At 48.4% G+C, this 20,415-nt stretch overlaps 1 protein-coding gene across 2 annotated transcripts in view; it reads right to left on the bottom strand.

Moving 5' to 3' along the window:
• The window catches only part of MAP4K4 (mitogen-activated protein kinase kinase kinase kinase 4), a 165,515-nt gene extending 145,505 nt beyond the window's left edge, over positions 1-20,010 (bottom strand). For both annotated transcript variants that reach the window (XM_084271746.1, XM_084271747.1), the window contains exons 1-2: positions 19,532-20,010; positions 19,053-19,118 (exon numbers count right to left, since the gene is read on the bottom strand). In XM_084271746.1, coding sequence (XP_084127872.1) covers positions 19,053-19,118; positions 19,532-19,588 — 123 coding nt within the window. In that variant the 5' untranslated portion in view covers positions 19,589-20,010. The remainder of the gene's footprint in view (positions 1-19,052; positions 19,119-19,531) is intronic.
• Positions 20,011-20,415: the final 405 nt, after the last annotated feature.

Below are 20,415 nucleotides of genomic sequence, written 5' to 3'. Positions count from 1 at the left end.
AGGGGCATCAACCCCCTCTCCCTCTGCCTGTCCAGGGCCACTTATCAGTAAGATGAAGGAGTATCTTTTCAAAGCGCACCGTTTAATCCTTCTGGTGCCTAAATGTGAAGCTCCAGCAGTGCAATGCCCCCCCAGAGCGGGATGTGCGTGTCGTGTACCCCTGTGTTGTGTCCCGTCCCCCCCCGCCCCGGTCTAATCTTCAGTAAATCCCAGCACGGAGAGCATGAAACGCAGCAGGGTAAATTCAGCAGAGCAGGACTAACAGGATCTGTGTCCGAGGGCAAGAGCGTCTCTCTCCTGAGCCTGTTCTAGCAAACCAAACACTTCAAGGGGTCAAGTTGGAAAGGAGCTGCAATTTCAACTCTTCCCAAGAGCAAAAGCCACTTTCAGAAGTTCCTGTATGGGATGGGTCTAGGTCAATAGAGGGAAGTAAGTGATTCCCAAGTACTCAGGCACCTATATTTAATTACTGAATTTGCCACGTAGGAGCAATTAACAATGATTAGAACTGTTTGCCTACCCAGTGCATTACAGAGGTCAGCACCAATCCCTCTAAGAAACAGGTATGCCTGTCTGCCCAGACTACTTGCTGTTTTTCATGCAGTTAAATCTGTGAGAAACACACAGGCCTGAAGTAACTGTATAGTAGCTTACACCTTCCCTTATTGCCTTTTCAACCTGCTCGTACTGTACACACAAAATCTGAATAGCTTTCGCCTGGAACTGGTGCAGCAGCTCTATCCAGACGGTGGTCTCAACAGAACTCCCCTAAGTACCTCCTAATACCTAAAAATCAGACTTGCCTCGATCCTCCCACAACCATCACCTCCTTGCAGATCAAGGGTGTGAACAGCAGGAAGGAGGGAATCCTAAAAAACAGCTTGAGTGATAGATGCGACTGTGGTCTTCCTGAGAGGAAGGCTATGTGAGTACATAAAAAACTGCAGCTGAGTGGGAGACTTCTGATCTTTATAATTTGTTGCCTGCCACTACCAGAGAGACCACTGCATTATTATCCAGCACCTGAAAGACTAAGGATACAGCAGCAACCAGCATGCGTAACACTGGACATGCACATCAGCTTCCTCTCCATCCCGTGCTACTTACAATATGGCACAAGGCCACAGACACCCTTATGCACACCTCAATTCCTCCACAAGGTGAGAAAAAGCTGCACAGAGAACTAACTTTACTTCACTTGGTAAACCTGGCAGGCTGGGAGCCCGTGAGTACAGTAAGCCCAGCATGTCCTGCAGCTCTCCAACGCACCCTGCTCCCAGGGAGATCAGGAAGACCAGTTCCTGGGCAGTACAATCCCAATCAAAGCAGAGGGTCAGGTGGCTTCCAAGGGGAGAGCATTGCTCCTGCGCAGGGAGCAGATAGCCCCAGCCACATTTTAGGTGGGGGGAAGCACAACTGGCAAGGCAAACAATGAGTAAGCTCCCGACTCAAAGGGCAGTCAGCCACTCCACAGCTAAAGCTCCCCCGCCAAATGTTGTTATTATCATCCTGAGGAATTAAATGAACCATTTCTTAAGGCCGTGATGCCCACACAGTCTCAGGGGGAGGATTGCAGAGGCTAACCCGCAGAACCAGAGGCGGGATGCGGTGACGGTCCGCTTGTGAGCTGCAAGCCAACAAGCTGAAGTCAGACCCACGGGGACGACCTGCTCTCCTCCCGCAATTCCCTCTGTCCCTCTCCACCAGTTCCCTAACACCTATAGTCTTACACACTGCCATTCAGCGTTCACAGAGTCACCAGGCAATGCCGTACACCTGAAGGACCGGGATACAAAATGAATGCGTACTAAATGTCCTACAGTGAATTGCACTAAGCATCTGAATGTCCCATCAAATTCTAAGAAGCCAGAAGCATTGCAACAAGGAAGCTGAAGCAGGGTTGTGGGGAGCAATGGTGCTCTCCTGGATGGCAGTGCTGGGAAAATATGTTGTAAAGGAGAAAATTTTAGAAAAGATCATTAAAAATCAGTTGCATTAAAATTTAAACCAGTCCTTCTCCTTTCATCCTTGTGACAGAATGTCTTTTTTACCTGCCACACCCGACCTCAAAATAGGTATCAGCTGAACTACAGTTTATTCAGCTCAATACCACATCTTCCTTTCCTGAATATAATTAACAGCCACCTCCAGTTTAAAAAGAGATTCCTTAAACTAACAGCTGCATCAGAACCAGCACTGAAATGCCTTGAGAGCTTTTGCTTAAACCCACACTTTGAAAAGTCACGACGGAGTTCATTTTCGTAAGTCTGAAGATAGAAGAAAGTGAAAATGTTTTTGCTGAAATTCGTTCTGCATGTGTGTAAGAAAGCTCCCCGCTGGAAATGTGTCTTGCAAAATCATGCAGAGAAAGAGCATGAAGCCATTCTCTTTGTGAAAGAGCAAACTGGTTTGCAGAGGCTGGGTCTGAGGTTTAAAGGGGCAATTCAGAGATAAGGCGGCACTTTTGGTTGGTTTTCACATGGAGAGTTTCCCAGAACTCCATAAGACACCTGTCCTAAACATTTATCCACAAACTGGTTAGACTTTGCTCTGTTTCCACTCTGCACTATCACTTGCACCGAGTAGCTCTGTAAGAAAACCCAGTCTGAAACAGCAAGAAGAAACGCCCAGGAAGTCTACTTGGAACCTCAGTAGAAGGTCGTGTTTCAGCAGTGCAGACCTGCATCAGCTCCTGCCTATCCTGCCCCTGAGCTGCACCTGGATCTAAACAAAGGTCAGAAAATGATGGCAACCCTTGTCACCAATGAGAGGTGCATACTTTGCTGGGGAGGAGGAGCTGAGACCCTCCGATTCATCCGCCACCAGCCATGAAGAGCTGCAATCCCTTTTCTAAACAAATCTGCAGCAGACACCAGGACGCTTTGCCATCATGGGCACAGAGCAAAGGCCAGGTTTTGCTTCTGCACTTTCATACCCATCCTGGGAGCCCTGCAGCGTCATGCCTCCCTCCCCTGTCCAGCCACCTTTTTGTCCTGCCCACACCCAAATTGTTGGTTGTGCCCCATTTCTTCCATCCTCCCTTCAAAGAGAGGAACAAAGGGCGTCAGTCTCTAACGGCTGGAGACCGAGGGATCTGAGGCTTGGTTTATTACATGCTTAACGGAGCACTGAATCACTGGTGGTTATTGCCCAGTTTTAACTGCTTTCCTTAAAAGAGAAACATGAGCAAACAAGCATGTGTCACAGAAAAGCCCCTATTCGGACAGGAGCCGACAGGAGAAGCAGCACCCATGGTTATGACTGTTTATGAGCAGGTTTGTTGCACCCAGGCACCGGCTGAGGTTGCAGCAAAGACTAATGCAAAGAAATCCCCACCTTGCCCACCACCTCCTCAGGGGGCTTGTCTGGCCCTGGATTTACCGCCCGGGGTTTAGCACACACTAAGCACCCAAGGCTTTAGCTGTATGGGCTTAAGACATGTCAAGGGCAGTGTGCCTTGACTAGGCAAAGCCTTTCAATGCCCTTTAGTTAGTATATACAGACCTCACACCTCCATCCCAGCAGAGAGAGGAGCCCTGGGAGAAAGCATCCCCACAGAGCTCCTCCAACTGATGCCTCTGTCAGCAGGGAACCCCCAAACTTCAGGATACAGCACCATAGATGGGGTGTGGCGGGCAAATGAGTAAATTCTGCAATAGTATCTTACCCAGTGGAGCATAAGATAGACCAAAGACCAGTTTCCTTCTCTTTCTTTCTTCAGCTGACAGGGAATAACTTGTGACCCCTCTGCCTCCACCCCACAGGCAAACAGCGCTGCGAGTAAAGGTGAGCCTGAAGCCTTCATCTTGGGCACACACCTTCCCAGTGCCCAAGAAAGAAGGAGTTTAATAGGCTTTCTCCAACGGGGAGGCAGGAGGTAGAAGAGCAAACAGTGCTCTCACTCTCATCTACCTAGTTGCCCATTTTTCATGAAACTTGTAAGGATTTTAGACCCATACCCCCAAATGAAAACACAGCTGAAATCAGCCCTGAGGTTGAGAAAGTGTTGAGGACAGGGGCAAAACGGACAGAGCCCCATTTCTCTAGAAAGCCAGGGTACAAAGAGACCACAAAAAATGATCAAAAGAAGGTACAGTATGTGTGTGGAGAAACACATTAATGCAAAACCAAACAAACTTCATACATCTTGGCAGAACTACAGCCAATACCTGAGGTCACACAGATTTAACCATATCCTTTCTATTTGGCAGTTACTTTTATTAAAAAAGAAAAAAAAAGAAAAAAGCCACAGACCAGCCTATAGGAAGAAATGCAAAGGATCATGAGTGCAGAGTTTAGAGGAAGAGAGAGGGGCAGGAGGAATTCACCCACATCAGATGAGAATGAGGGAAGCGAGCGAGAAGGGCAAAACAAACCACAGAAAAGGAGAGAAAACTGCCACCGCTAAAAAGCGGGCAGAAACAGAAAAAACATTCTATGAGAAATGATCAAAGAGTAAGTCAAAGAAGTTTAAGACAGGAAGCACTTCCAAAAGTTAGTATTTCTAGAAAGAACACTTTTTTTCTCTCCAGTCTGACGAGGGAACATCATCCCGAACCAAAAACACAGGAGCCTTTGCCTACGACTGTAACCCCCAGCTGCGGAGCCCGTCTGACACCCAGCTTAGTTCACTGACTTCAGCAGACAGGGCCCAATCCTGGGCAGGCTAAGTACTTCTAGCTTTACAGGCATAATCTAAACTAAACCAATATACACCTAAACACCACAATAAGAAGGATTACCCCTGCCATACTCTTATTCCACTGCACTTCTTCTCTCGATTGACATTTACACCTCTTAAATTATAAATATACAGGTGGTCTGCATAACCTGTTACATTCCTGCTGGCCTAAGACAGCAAAGGCTTTCACAACATCTCCCCCAAAACATTCAAATCACGAAATCACACGTATTTGCAGAAGGGAAGTTTGGTCTGGGTGCTCACAAGACATTTTCTGCCATCACGCAGAACAGTTCTCGAAACTAGGTGGTTTTGCTGACGGCCACGACTCAGACGCAAGTCCCTAGTCATTTCAGCGTGCTGGCTTTATCATCTTTCAAAGCCGTCTGTAGTCACTATTAAAAGAAACCCACAGAAACCAGCGCAGCACGAGACAAACCCAACCTGCAGCCTGCAAAGAAACTCGGGACTGAGCATCCTTGGAACAGCCTCGTCCGTCACTCGGGACGAGCGGCGTCTCAAGGTCAGGTTATAAACACAGCTCTCAGGGAAACACTCTGTACTGCTGCTGGGTGCACAGTCTGCACAGGAGAAAAAGGAACGGCCTTTGAAGGCTATTAAATTTTTACTAGGTGAAATGTTTACCAAAATAAATCTAGTCCTTTGCACTCTTAGTTATTATCAAAACACATCTGGTAACTGACACACAATTAATGGAGCTTTAAACCAAGAGCTCTTGGAAGGAAAACGCACTCCCAACTTTTCAGCTAAGCTTGACAAAAAGCCAGGTTTTGGCATAGTTCAGCAACACAAATGGCTTTATGAGATTCCCCATTTACTGGGCACCTCTCACTCTCTGGCTCCAAGCAGAGGAGATGAGAAGAGGTTCTGCCGAGTCAGCACCATCCACCACCACTGACACAGACTGGGGAGCAATCAGAGCTCAGCAGACCAAGCCACCACTTCAGAGGTGCTGCACCACTCACACCCCTTCATTGGGTTTTCATGTACATGTGCCATTTCACATCAGCCAACGGTTCAGTCCCACAGAAGGGATTTCACCTCCCCTTCTCCTAAGGGCATTGATCCTATGGGGTGAACAGAAATTAACAGTAACGTGATACCTTAATACCCAAGGCTACTGGCTTTGTTTAGGAACTTCCAAGGGTCTACAAACTAGGCTGATGCCACTTTACAGACATGAACCGTTGCTCACATTGCCTCCAGAGTTACAGAGAAAGACTAAAATCCATGTTATGATGCTACCAGTCTGCAGATTCTCCAGCAAGCCAAGGTATCGCCAAGAACCTGCTACCTTCAGCACAGCTCTGCATCATGTCATCAAGCAGGATCGCTCTCCCTGCTGGAATAAAGTAACCAGATACCACCCAAGGCATTTCAGCTGCCTGCCTAACCTTCCCTTCTCCTTTCTGCAACAGGAAATCCTACTGGTGTCAAACCCTCCCCTTTCCCATACAGCCCAGTGCAACCACACCATATGTATACAAAACATATTACTTTACAATAATGGCACACACTGATTACACAGAGTGCAACAATATCTGCACCTCAGCCAAGAGGAGCAAAGGATGCTCCAAAGTCAAGTCCCAATCACTGCAAGGATTTGACCTGCAACCGAAAGGGCAGTGTCACCAGCAGTTCCCTTGCCCACTTCTCTCTTTCGTTCCCAAAACCCAATGCAAGCGCTGCCACAAAGCTCGGCCCATGAGAAGGCACCTCCAAATTCAGCAACTTCACCAGAAAGAAGTCTTTTCAATAACCAATATATTTTTATTCCTGAAGAGGAAACCAGAGCACTCTTCCATTACCTCAGAGGAAACCTATGGAAAGGTAGCATTACTCAAGACTGATTTACTGCCTCAAGCCATTCAGAAAACCATAAAGCCAGTGACATAGAAGACAAGCAACTCATTCACAAGAGCTCTTTGATCTTAAATACAAATAAAATTAGGTCAATATTAAAGATTTTCATTCCTTGCCATGTAAGACTTCCACAAAGGCTAAGAAAAGCTTTTCCCATCCCTTCTTTTAACACTTAAGTTACTTAGCAAGTAACATTTCTTTCACATGACTTGAAACATTTTCTCCATATTCACTTGTCATCGCCCCAGAATTTAACTCTTGGCGAGTACCTAAAACTCACAGGGGGAGCTGCATAATGTGTTCTCCGTAGCCCCCAAGGATAAGTGAGATCAAAGAACTTCCCTGCGTTTCACATGGGGGAAAGGAAGGAGCAAAGCTCACCCTTCCCAACATTCAGATTTAAAAAAAAAAAAATTGGAATTTAAAAAAAAAATAAATCAGTAATTTGTTATTCAAAGCATTCCAGCAATTTTTAACAGATGAAGAGGAGAAAGCCTGCGCCGTCACTATTAATAGGCTGACATTCTTTCTTCCCCCACAAGACCACACCAGAAACACAGGCGAAGGCGACAATTTAAGGGAGCCTGGAGTGGAGCCAGCTCTGCCAAAGCCCCAACCCCTGCGGCACAGGGACCCCTCTGAGCACACCCCTGGATGAGTGCATCAGGTGTGAGGTGCGGTGCTGCTGTATGGAACGCCTGCCAGGAAATCAGGGAGGTCCTTTACATCTGATACTTCCACATAGGTCTCCACATTGCATCTTGTTCCTTCTCCTGCAAGAGCACTTCATTCATTTCATCAGCCAAAATAACGACAGATCTCAGGACAGGCCAAGGATATAGCATCACTTTGCACTTTCAGTTCAGCATGCTTGATTGTGTTAGGGTGGCTTCAAAATTTTATTTATTTGCTTTCTAAATCAACCAAGAGCTCTCATAGGGAGCAGAAGGCCCCTGAAGCTATCCCTGTAATGTGATATCTGCTCATAAATGTCAATATACCAATTTTAAAGGTATTAACGTTGCTGTTTAGTCATGGTAAAATATCCTAATACCTGCCCCACCTCCCTTACAGACAGCAGTACAGTTAAATGTGAGCAATTCAGCTCAGGGCTTTCTACAGATCTCATTTAAGCACAGGAACCTCACCAACTGCAAGAAAGCACAAGAATCCCACCACAAGCACAAGTCAAACAAGCGAGGGTAGCACAGGGCTCGCTCCACGAGATACACCTGCCCAGTGGCCCAAGAACATTTAGCTCCTTCCTCTGGGAAGCTTGTAGACCAGAGGGTCAACATGCCCAGTCTTCCCTCTCTTCAGCTTGGGTAAGCATGAAAGCTGATCCTGGTTATTATCACTAAGGCAAAGAAGGGATCTTTTGTGATGAAAGCACAGAACTTTTCATCCAGAGATCTGGACTGAACCTCTGTCACCTATTTCCTGGGTGGCTGGGAATAAATCACATCATTTCCCTGACGTACTTTCCTCCCACATCCTCACTCCGAAGTGGAGCGCCACAGATAACTTGAGTATCTGAGGAGAAGCACATGAGAGCTCCCCTTCCTTCTGTGTTTATACAGGAGATCACCATGCAATTGGTAAATTCAATTTAACAAATGGTGTGGAATATAAAACTTCAAGTACTTCGGGAATGTCCGCTGTAGCTGCTGAAGGAACACACAGTATACTGCCTCAAAAAAACCACCCCAAGTGTTAATTAGAGAAAAGATACTCGGATTTACAACAGATTGAGATTTAAAAATAAAGACTCACAACCAGATTGAATTCTACTAGCTGAGCTCACAGCTACGGAGAAGCAACACAACGACATGGCTGGGGAAGGAATCAAAAACCAAACAGGTTTGATGGGAAAGGATACCTTGCAGGGAAGCACACCTTTGAAAAAAACAGCTTGAATGTCAGGCACTTAATTACAACCCTTATCAACATTATCAAGAGAGTTAAAGTATTTCTATAATTTTCTCCTGAAAAAAACAGTAACCCAGAATAAAAGCATTCTCTGGAGAAGTGTAATTTATCTGAACAGGAAAGACCCCAGAGCTTACTGCTGAGGGCACAGAGAGAAGACAAGAGAGCTCTCTCACTGCTTTCCACACTGATAGCTCTTCTCAATCAGGTCCCTTGGAGGTCCTGCAGAAATAAACCCATCTATAGTCACGTTCCCAGCCTTCATATAAGGGTGCAGAGATACTGAGGGCAAGCTCATTCACCTCTTGGTAAACCCACTCAAAACCAGGTCACTTCTTTCAGAGGCTTTTGGAAAAAGGGATGTTTTCCTTCCAGTGACGGTCAAGAGGAGTTTTACATGCCATTCACTTTCACACATCCACTTACAAAGGCAATCCTACTACATATCCCACCAGGAAGACTGAGTGTAGGAGCTACTACATGCATGGTACAGAGTGGGGTCAACCTGTCCGACCTTAGACATCAAGAAGACATACAACTGAGACATTCATCCTAAGTTCCCATTACAATTAACAGAGACACAGGTAAAGAGCAATCTGTCTCCTCCTAGGGTGGCTATCTCCAAAGGCCATTCCCCTGTCCCATTTCTCTCCACTGTGAGACCTAGAGCACACAGCTCAGATTTTAACAGCAAAAGGATAGAGGCAGCCCACCTCCTTAAGCCCCCTTCAAACATACCATCCAAGCCCACTGCACAAAAACAAGCTGTGTATTACTGACCAGGCTTGCCTATCTTCACCTCTCCCTCCAAAATGCATTTTTCACCTATCAGGACACCATAAATAACTGGAGATACGCACTGCTATCAGGTTTTTTTTGAGAAGCACAAGAGAAATCCAATTAGGGATTCCAGTCAGCAAATACCTCATCATTATATGCAAACGCTGCTACTCCAGTTCCCCCAACAACTACTTTGATTATTGCAGTAGCACATGCTAACAGATAATAGCCAAGGGTCCTCGAGCATCTCCATTTTCTCTACATACCCCTATCTGCAAGGGTTTATAACTCGGTTACAAGCATTCCCTTCTGATGCCAGCCTTGTAAGATGGGTACAGTTATGCTTCCTTTTAAGTATTACATGGAATTTTCCTCGTGAGGCACAAAACTGAAGAAAAATGATGAATTACAGCAGAGTTGGGGGGTCCCATACTTTAAGATACATAAACCTAAGTATAGCGTACTGGCACTCATTAAGGCTCATGAACCTTAAGCTCTTCTTTCCTGCAACTGAAAACAAAACAGCCCAATACCAATAGATTGCTTGAAGTGTAGGGGGCAGGTTGGGAGACAAGTTTATTTTGGTTTGAGCTTAGTGTTTAAATTAGAATCATGAACTCTTGCCCACTGCCATCCCCTGCAGCCACTCTCACAAAATCCTGGGAAAAAGCAACTGAAACTACCGGAGCTTAACTGAAATTCACTGTTGTATTTTTAAGACATCAAGTCATTTTTAACAGTTCCAAACGCAAAAATCCCAAACAGCGTGTGCCAGCTTTGAGGTAAAAACAGCAGAAGTAGACTATTCCCTTGGTAGTCCTCAGGAAGTTAATAAAACTCAGATTTGGTGCAACCGACTATTTTAAGCTGCTGCCACTCTCACCTTACCCAACGTCCTCCCATTTCACCTCTGTCCTCTGGTGAAGCTGCCAGGTGCAGGAACCAGAGCCAACAAGTCCATACCAGGGACTGGTAAAACGTAAAAAGATGATAACCCAAACATTCAAACCTACAACCAGTCTGATTTTCAAAGCCCTGAAAAGACCAGTGAAGTTAAGGAGAACCCCACAGGTATACCAGAAAGTAAAGTCACTTTTGGGGCCAATATAAAACAGAGTGAGGAGCCAAAGAGCAGGCAGGTGGCTGCTACAGATGGACATGAGGACAAGCACTTCCGTGGGGACGGGGCTCCTCCACAGCTGGCACTAGAAGAAGGAAGGCCATCAGAGCCAGGCAAGGAGCAAGGCAGCACCTGTGCCTCCAAAGCTGTGAATGTGAGGTGCCCAGAGGGATCTTTCAGGACTTCCTTGACCAGGGCGGTGGGAAGACGATTAAGCAGACCTCGCCAGCAGCCCCAGAACCAGGGAGTTAATGGCACACTCAGGGCACACAGGGGAGGGGAAGAAGCAGACAAGCGGCCATGGCACACCACCAAAGGCCCCAGCAGCCTCCTTGCTGATGGCAGACCTTCTCCAGGGCAGTGTTACCTGGCTCCAGGAGGTGTGTGCCTTCAGCCCCTGCAGCTCCTTGAGCCGCAGGTACAAGCCCATGAGTCACCCCCACCCCTGCACAGAGAGCAGCTCTTACCAACACGCCATGGGACAACTCCAAAGGGAGGTGACAGAGACATACCAGATAAGCACTACAATACCAGTATAACTGCATCCATGTGAGGAGTTTTACCACATTAGCTGGTTTATTACTAGACAGGCTGGTCAGGACCTGTTGGCACTTGCAGTGTCCTGTTTGGATAGTGATAATGACAGCTCCAGTGGCAGAGCAAACCAGGCAGGCCCAGCTTCGGTGGGAAAGGAGCAGTTTGCCAGGAGTGTTAAACAATCTCCTCCAAAAGATATCACTTGTTCTGGCACACGGACACAACGTGGCTAGGTGGGGCTGAGAGAGGTCCCCTCAGCCCAGGCCATGCTGAAATCAGCACAAAAACCTGTGTCGATAAACTTTCCCCTGGTGCACCTAAGCCCAAAACTTGGCCAGCAAAGGAAAGCCACTGAACTGTCATGGGTGAATGCTAATCTCTTTCATAATATGTAAACATACATGTATTTATTAAAAATTACACGTGCCAATGTATTTCTACTGACAGTTAAGCTGTCCTTCGCTTTTTCTCATATGAAGCCCTTCCCTGACTCCACACTACTTTTTGGTTGCCACAACTGTGAACTGTGCACTAATTCATTCGCAACATTTAAGCCAGTGCCTCCTTCTTCACCCTCTGATTCCCTCTGTAAATCCACATTCACAAGGCTGCTTCTCTCTGAGCTGTCCCACTACCTCTTCCCAACTCCACATCTTCCCACAGATTTGGTCCCTCACTTGTCAGTATGATGCAAGAGCAAGCAGGAGGAGGGCATGGGAAAAATCCAGGGAGAAGTCGTCAACACCCTTCATGCCTACTACAGTGAGTTGCACAGGGCACTCGAGATAGAAGTTAGTAGCAGCAATTTCTAAATAAACTGGAAAGGATCCCACTCCATCCACGTGTCCACCTGAACCCTAATGTGCTTCAGAAGTGCCAATCCTCAATCTCTGGGATTTCATCCTTCCTCAGTGGTGCTTTTCACAGGTTTCCCAATCAACAGCAAATTGAAACCAGCACCACCGAGATCAAATTGTAGTTCTTCATTACATTCATAACGGCAGATTTCACTCTGCTGCAGGACAGGAAAGGCCAGGAGACCAAGAGAGTGCTCTCTGTCCCAGTCTCTATTCACTTCTCTTTCAGAAAGCCACTCTGACCTCTTTCTAACACTGGAAATAGATGCCACAGAAGCGAGGCCTTGCTGAGCCCCATGGCCACCCAGGAGAAGATACATCAAGCCTTGCTTGGTACAGGACGGGACACCTGGACTGAAGGTTAGGTGGAAGCATCGTGAAATCCACAGCAGCGTTCTGACCATTTGGCAGTGCTCTGCAGTTTGTAATCACTCTAATATTTTGTGCCCCCACACAAGTGTTTCACACCACATCCAAGGCAGAAAACACACTTTGGAAGTGATACAGAGTCACAACATCACAACCTCCACGTCTCCGACATTCAAAGCTACCTCAGGGTTTCCAATAAGTGTGCACAGTTGTGGGTTTTTCCTCCCCCATCCCTTATGGTTGCCTCCTTTTAGAGCCAACATTATTTTTTTTTCAGCCTGTGGTGACCTGAGAAACAATCAAGAACCCATAATGCTACAAACATAAGGTATTTGATAAGAAAACTCTTGTGCAAAGCTACATGATCCCCTCCCAAATCCACCTCCCGTTCAAGCCAGTTGAATTCTTTCCACCAGCTCCAGTGGGAGTTGGACTGGGACCTAAAATAACGCCGCAGATAAGGATCTTACTGTAACTTTTGACTACAGTCAGGCTCACATTGTGCAAGTCAGAGCTATTGAGCTTAAATACCAACGTCATCCAAAGGCAGGGAGAAATACTTCTGGCAGAGCCAGAGTGTACAGTCAGAAATGCAAAATGGGGAAAAAAACAAAAATACCACTTTCCTCCAAGGAAAACGGATCTTGAGAAGGTGGGTACACAATCTAGCGGGCTGAAATCACGCTTGCAACAGAAAGTACCACTTGAAAAGAAGATGACTGGAACATAATATGTATACACAAACACATGCTAGACCACATGAGAACAGTCAGCTGGCATTCTAGTCCAAAAATTTATACTAAAAAATGTATGCGCTGAAGGCAGGGAAATGCAAAGGGTGAACACCTCTTGTAATGCCGGATTCCCTTTGGGGACATTCCTCTACATCATCCCCTAGGGTGGGACCTGCCATCATCACAGAGGCCAAAAAAAGCATCTCTGCACACTACCGCTGAGGCTCTGGTGCCCGCGAGTTGATAACACACCGCCAACATTTCCATTACCAGGAGAGAGCGAAAATAAAGCGAGGAAATGGAAGGTGGAAAGTGGACATTCCTGGTTTTCTCCCTTTACGTCTTTCTTTAATATCCCTAAATTAACAAAAATCCCTACCCTGGGCCATACGAATAGAGCTCGTCTCCCCCATACCTGGAGCCAGGTGCAGAGACATTCTTCCATGGGGAAAACCATCCAACATCACAAACCTAGGGAAACATTCCCACCATTGCCAATGTGGAGAGAGCACACACACAAGCAAAAAGCAGGGAAAGAGAGCAAGACTGTTCCAACTGAAGTTTTAGCCACAGCAGTTGAAATACCTTCCTAATTTCAGGGAGTTAGCATAAGAATCTGGGCTGTATTTTGTTACATCCATCGCCTCGAAGCCCTGCACACAGGAATAAACCCTCCAGCAGGAACAAGGAGTCCCTGCCCCAGGAGCCTGCAATTTGATTTAAGACAAGATACGAAAAAAAAAGACGTTTTGACAAACAGATGGGCTGGGGGAGGAAGAACAAGAGGGACATGTGGTTACCCACAATTGGCGGGTTGCTTTCTTCTCTTTTTTTTTTTAATAAAAATAAATATCAGTAATCCCCACTGGCCACCTGCCTAGCTTTTGTATATTTAATTAAGAAGGATTTGGGTGATGGCAAACTGGTCAAAAGTTCAGCCAATTTGGGGGAGGATGGCCAGCCAGGAGGGGGCTCAAACAGCGTGAGGGGCTACATCTAGCTGCAGGACCCAGAGAAATGCCAGTATTCCAGACGCTGCTGGGTCCTTCCCAATTTCTCCCAATGGCAGTCTCCCTTTGCAACATAATCCACAAAATCTCAGAGGAGGGAGGGAAGAAGAACAGTTCATACTTAAGAGAGCTAGTCTGGACCAGTTCCTGAAAGCCAGTGACCTCACCGATCCACAGTACAGTTTGTCTTTATAGCGATAAGACTGGAATTGTATTCATGTTTGACAAAATCATTTGAATTCACAATGATGTCCCTTTAGCAGCGGGAGAAAGAAGGGAGGGGGGGTAAATTTAGCTGAGTTAGTAGAGAATCCCAAGCACTGTCCTCTCTTCCTACCCCCCCGACGCTGTCACCTTGTAAGACAGAAAGTCCATTAAGACAAAAATAAAGTATCCTTAGCGTGGGAAAACATTTATCCAAGTTTTAATTTCTTTTCAAATCAGCATTTAAACGATCACATCTTACATCATTTCCTTTTATGAGCCTGTAGTTAGACAATACACATCATTTACATGCAGTTTTGGAAGGCTGCAACATAAATCAACAAAAGAGGCCTTCACTATGAATTAACTGTTACAAGGCTCCTAGAAAGCCACACCAGCCTGCATTGAGGGCAATTAGGAGTATCATCCCTACATCTTTCTGGTGTGCTCTCAGCACTCCTGCAAAAGCATCCTTCCCCCCCAGTCATTGCTGCTACAGGAGAACTGCAGTGTCTGTCTGCAAAAGGCTACAAGAGCGCTCACAACAGCTATTTTAAAGTGTTAGCTGCCTTTAAAAACACATACACCAAGAAAAAAAAAAGCAAAGTGCCTGAGCAAGTTACCGCAGTTCAGTCTCAATAGCAACACTAATAAGCCTTACGCCTCTGTGAACAATCATATGGTAGAGATTTTTAAATGTGCAAAATATTAACAAAGGCCTTTAGTTCACGGGTCATTTTTGCATTAAAAAACAAGAAAGGAAGCATGTACCAAATTCAAATGTTATCTCAAGGTAAATTTCGGAATATTTTCATTTTCTGTGAGCCAAATTTCAAATTAAGTTTACTCCTAGATGCGAAAACACTAAAATCCAACTGCAGCAATGCTAAAAATGCTTCTCTGCTACCTGCAAAAAATCAAAATGTGGATCCTTAAGGCAGCCAGTTGTTTGGGAAGCCGGCTACCAGCTGTGGTTACTCCAAAGCACCCTGGTGCAAAATGGGACTGACTGGGAGGCACGTCCATCCCACACGACAGTGGCACGCACAGAGAAAGCCTGATTCCAGGCCAACACCGTTCCTTGGCCGAGTTCTGTGCCATTCGCATCACCCCTTGCTGGCACCTCACTAGTTAAAGGCGGCACATTGCTAGTCTGCTGTTTACAAAGGAGGCTTGAGGGGTGCTGAGCCTCTTCTGCCAGTTCCAAAGGCAGGCAGGCAAGTAGGTTGGGAAGCAGGCAGGGAGGCAGGAAAGCAGGCAGGGAGACAGGGCAGGAAGCAGGCAGGCAGGGTGCTGCTCCGGACAAGCCCACACATGTCTCTCAGCTCCCATCAGCTGATAACCAACCTGTTGAAGGGAAATTTCTCTCTCTAAACTTCCAGCAGAAGCTTAGGGCTCCTTAAAACCAGGACTTGGGGCTCCTGGTTCCTGTCAGGGGAACTCCCCTGTTCCACCAGTCAACACTTAACCCTTCACTTTCTAATTTACGAGCCATGCAACGTGCAACAGTGTCCCCCTTTCTCCTGTGCCATTCATAGATTCTGAACTACCTACTAGGGCAAACAACTTCTAGGCTGGCCTGTCATTTCTCAGGGTTGCAGAGGAGCTCTGCTCTGCCCCAGGACGAAAAGACGCAGCCTCCCTGCTGCCCCTTTCCCCGTTTCTTTTAGCCACTCAGTGCTGGGGAACACCGGGCCCATTCCCACCACCCCACCCTGATTCATGGCTGCATAACAAGCTCCTCTTGACGTGCAAGGCTCCTTCAAACAGGAGAGGTGTAAGCAAGGTTGCAAAGATGAAAAACTACCATAAACTCTACAGGCTTTAAGCAGAGCAGCTGAAAACTTCCTTTTTTTTTTAATACCTCACCACTGAGGTCCCAGGCCCACGGGACACACCACCACATCAGCCAACCCCTCTAACCACATAAAATCCTAGGAGGATCCACGCTGCTCTCTGTGACAGGGAGTAACTCAATTCGCTCTTAGGTGCCAACCAAGCAAGGGCTGCCCTGCTGTTTTGTGTGCACATACACATCTCAGTACACCTCAACACTTCCACCCAGCTAAATAAATAGCCACGGCAGAGCTACCCAGAGAAAGACTGGGGGTTAGACAGCTCTGAGCCATTTCCAGCAAGCTCAGCTGAGGCAGCGCAGAGAAAACCGAGACTGCTTTCTCCTTTTCAACAGGTCAGCGCAGTCTCCTTCGCGCTGCCGGAGAGGAGACTCCCCAGCAAGGCAAACGACCTTCTGTATCATCGCAGGGGTGTATGAGCTAGACAAAGAGATAACGTCATGCCCTTCTCCAGCTCCCTCCATCCTCCCGGCAGTGGCAGGTAGCCAGCCAATCCCGCTCCCAGCACCCTGGTGACATCATCACTGATGCCTATACACAAATGTCTAAGTATATCAAAGTAGCTCTGCCCCAGAGATCTCAGGGCAAGGCTTCCTGGAGACAACCTAACCACTAGCAGTCCCTTGGGATGTCAGGCCAGTTACAAGGGAAATAAACCCATCTAGGAAGAGGGATTTCAAGAGGACGTTGCTGGGTAGGAGGAAAGTGGAAGGCAACACGCAAACACAGCATAACCACGTTTTTCCCTCGGTTGTGCAGTTCCTCCGAAAGCCCTCAAAACATACACACACAATTTTATCTCTGGGTGTCCCTGGAGCATTCTTCCTAACAAAACACTGGCTGAGAAAAGTTAAATACTATTGCACTGATTTATTATTTTTTTAACATGACCGCATTCTTTTAAGAAGAAAGCTGAGGTTTCATCACAGTAAGGAAGTTTTCTGGTTTCGTATTTCTTGTTTATGTACAGCCCTGCTAGGTGTCCACATTTTAAGCCTATGCACACAAACGCAGACAGCTGCCTAAGAAGCGCCGATTCAAACTTATGCAGCTGTCAATCCACTGACAGGCACTACAGCAGAACAGTATTTACCTAGTTCCTTTATTCCTGGCACCCAAACCACCATACCCTGAGTTGCTGGGCAAGAGGAAACATTGCCACCATTGTCTAACCAGCAAGGAAGGGCAAGGAAAACTCATCAGACACTTGCTAAAACTAGCACCCTGGCAGAAACCGCCTGCTGCTCCCCCCCCCGCCCCCGTAACCAGCATGACACCAGTGCCATCAGACCTCAGATGTCCATTCACCCTCCCAAGACAGTAATAAATTCATGCGCCAAGTTTCACTGCTAGTGTTAACTATTCCAGGAGACTCCTAGCACACTGAAGGCAAATCAAATTAAACATTTCTGTTCTCAAGACTGTTAAACCAGTGAGGACTTTGCTGATTAAGTCAAAGTATTAACAAGTAAGCTGAGAAACAATGCACCAAATTGCAATAATTAACAGGGGAGTTTCAAGTGGCACATTCACACCCTACAATTTTTTTTTTTTTGTAAGAAGGGTTCAGGTGATGCAAGCTCTGGGAGCAAAAAGATTGCACTAAACAAAACCAAAACAAATGGTGTCATTTCTTTTATCAGAAAAAAAAAAAAAAAGTCATGGTCCAGGTAGTGTCCCAGTGCAGCTTCTCACCCCCAAACCCCCTCTCCGCTGGCCCTTTCAAGCCACATCCTTTTTCCCAGCTTTTTGCCAACAGCAGCAGCCTGGTTATTCCACTTCCAGCCTTAAAACACAACTTGCACGCTGCGCAGACGGACTGCTTCTCCATCAGGAAGGCTGAGTGAGGTTCACGCCCTCAAAACAAACTGACATGTGTTTCATTTGCAGAAGAGGCACACAAGTGCTTTATTTAGTTACTGGAGCTGCAAGCGGCAGTATCTTGCCATCAGGGCAACTTACCAATTATACCACCTTGCTTATAAGCAAAAAATAATTTGAAAAAAAAAAAAAAAAATTAAACCCCAAACCCAACCCAAATGCAAACCCCAGGCAGCAGCCGGGCAATACTCGGTTACTTTCGGTTATCGCTCCTTCCGTCCGCAAATGCGCCTCGCATTTGATAGAATGTAAAGGCTGGATAGAGCCTCCCCGTCTTTAGCCAAGTATTAAGACTGTGTGAATAATTAGTCATCCTGGGAGCCAGCGCTCGCTGCAAAGTCATGCAATCTCGAGGTTTGTTTGTTCCACTGACTGCACGTTGGAAAGGCGAAAAAAAAAAAGAGAAGGAAAACAAAAAAAAACCCCAAAACCAACCAACCAACCAAAAAAAAAAAAAAAACTAGGCTAGTTTCACACCCACACGGGCACTCTCCGGTGTCTATTTTTTAAAGTCATACGCCTGTCAAACAGGTTATTCTGGGAATTCTGATCTTCACAAAATAAAGGCACCCTGTTTCCATCGCTTGTTATTGTCACCCTGCCCTCCCCATCGCTGCGCTGCACAGCGGGATCGGATGCGGCACCGTTCACCCCCCCACACACACACCTCCCGAATCGACAGCCTCAGCACTTTGAAGGGTTTGCGGGGTTTTGTTCCAACAAGGAAACCCGGCGACAGTTTTAATGAAGGCCAATGCCTTTGTCTAAAGTCACCGCAGCAGCAGCAGCGGCAACTTCCATGAGGAGGTCCAGCAGCAATTTATGAATAAGCCCGTGGCCCTATTCATGCATCCCGGACACCCTGTGACACTGTCCGCCCGGTTCGGTCATTTCCCCGGGGGTTGGGGGGGGATGTAGCTGGGGGTGGGGGGTGGGGGGCGGGGTTGGACAATAAAGGACTGCTTCATCATTTCAGGATGGGTACTTGGGAGAGTAATTTGTGCCCCTCTGGAAAAGCAGAAGCCAGGAGGCTGACAAACTTGTCACGGGCAGCAACAATGACAAGGACAACGTTTTTATGGCCCCTAACTGTTCCGCTCGCCACAGCGGGTGAGTCGCCGTCAGCCCTGTGCGCCGCCCGGCACAGACACCACCGGGCACCCTCCAGAAAAATGACAATAATAAAAGGAGAAGAAATTCTGCCACAAACCTTGTAGACTTGCCCGTACGTGCCATTGCCAACCACTTCCACCAGCTCAAAAATCCCAGCGGGGTCCTGGGGGGGGGTGGGAGGAGGGGCAAGAGGAGGGGGGGGGGGAGGGAGAGGGGTGGAGGGGGTGAGAAGAAAAGCGGGGTTACATTTTTGTCAGGCGATGGCTGCTGGCAGAGCCCAGCGAGCGAGCCCGGCTGCTGGCGGCGTGCAGCTGTTGCGCCCTGTTTTTCCACGCACATGCCAATACATGCAAACAAAGGAAAAGCAGCCCAGGGCCGCGCTCCCCCCCGCCCGCCCCCGCGGGGCTCCCCCCCAACGCGGCCGCCGGCCCCCCGCACCCCGGCCCTGGCTCCGGCCCGGCCGCTCCCACCCCCGCCGGCCCGGCAACCCCGGTAGGGGCGCGCCGGCCCCCGCGCTGCCGGGCCCTGGAAGGGGGTCCCCGCCCCGCCGCCCCGGCCCCCAGCCCCAGCACTTACCCGCAAGGAGGAAAGGTCGATATCCACCAGACTTTTTGCAGGAGAGTCGTTCGCCATTTTCCCGTTCTTCTTATTTTTTTCCTTTTATTCTTCTCTGTTAAATAATAGCGAGGCCGCCCCCCCCCACCCCCCCCCTCCCCGAAGCAGCTGTGGATTGCACGGAGCTCTTCTCCTCCCTTCCGCCCTTCCCTTCTTCACTCCAGCCCCGCCGGGTTGAAACTCTTCAGCATTGGGAGGGGTTGGCGGGGGGGGGGGGGGGGGGATGATGGATGGATAGATAGATGGATGGATGGATGGATGGTGGGAGGAGGAGGGGGAGAGGGAGGTGAAGGAAGGGAAAGAAGGAGAGGGGGTGCTGCGGTCCGTCTGTCTCCCCGCCGTGCAGGGCTAGATCCCCCCCGCCAGGCGAGCGGCGGTGCCCTGGCCGGCCGGTCGGTGGGTGGGTCGGTGGGTGGGTCGGTGGGTGCCCCGCGCGTCCCCGGCGGCAGCGGGCTCACACCATGTCGTGGCGGCGGCGGCAGGAGCGGCGCCGGGGCCGGCAGGCTCTGGCAGCCTCGGGGTGCGCCCCGCGTCCGGGCATGGCACGGCCCGGCCCGGCCCGGCCGGCAGCGGGGCGATGCTCACGCCGGGAGCCGGCAGCGGCAGCCGCGGCCCCGCTCTCGCATGGGGGGCTCACGCCCAGCGCCGCGGCGGAGCCCCCGCCGCCTCCGAACCTTCCCCGCGGCGCTGCCCTCGCATGAAACGGCGCCGGGCACCGGTGGGCAGGGGCTGCGCGTCCCGGCGGCGGCGGGGCACGGGTGCGGGGCCGAAGCAGGGTGCTCCGAGCCAGACAAAGATAGCCGGGGAGGAGGAGGAGGAGGAGGAGGAGGAGGAGAAGGAGGAGG

The sequence above is a fragment of the Gallinula chloropus genome, assembly GCF_964237585.1.
Source record: "Gallinula chloropus genome assembly, chromosome: 1".
In the NCBI taxonomy this organism is placed as follows: Eukaryota; Metazoa; Chordata; class Aves; order Gruiformes; family Rallidae; genus Gallinula; species Gallinula chloropus.
Note: the sequence above shows the minus strand (reverse complement) of the source record. Positions and strands in the feature narration are given on the sequence as shown.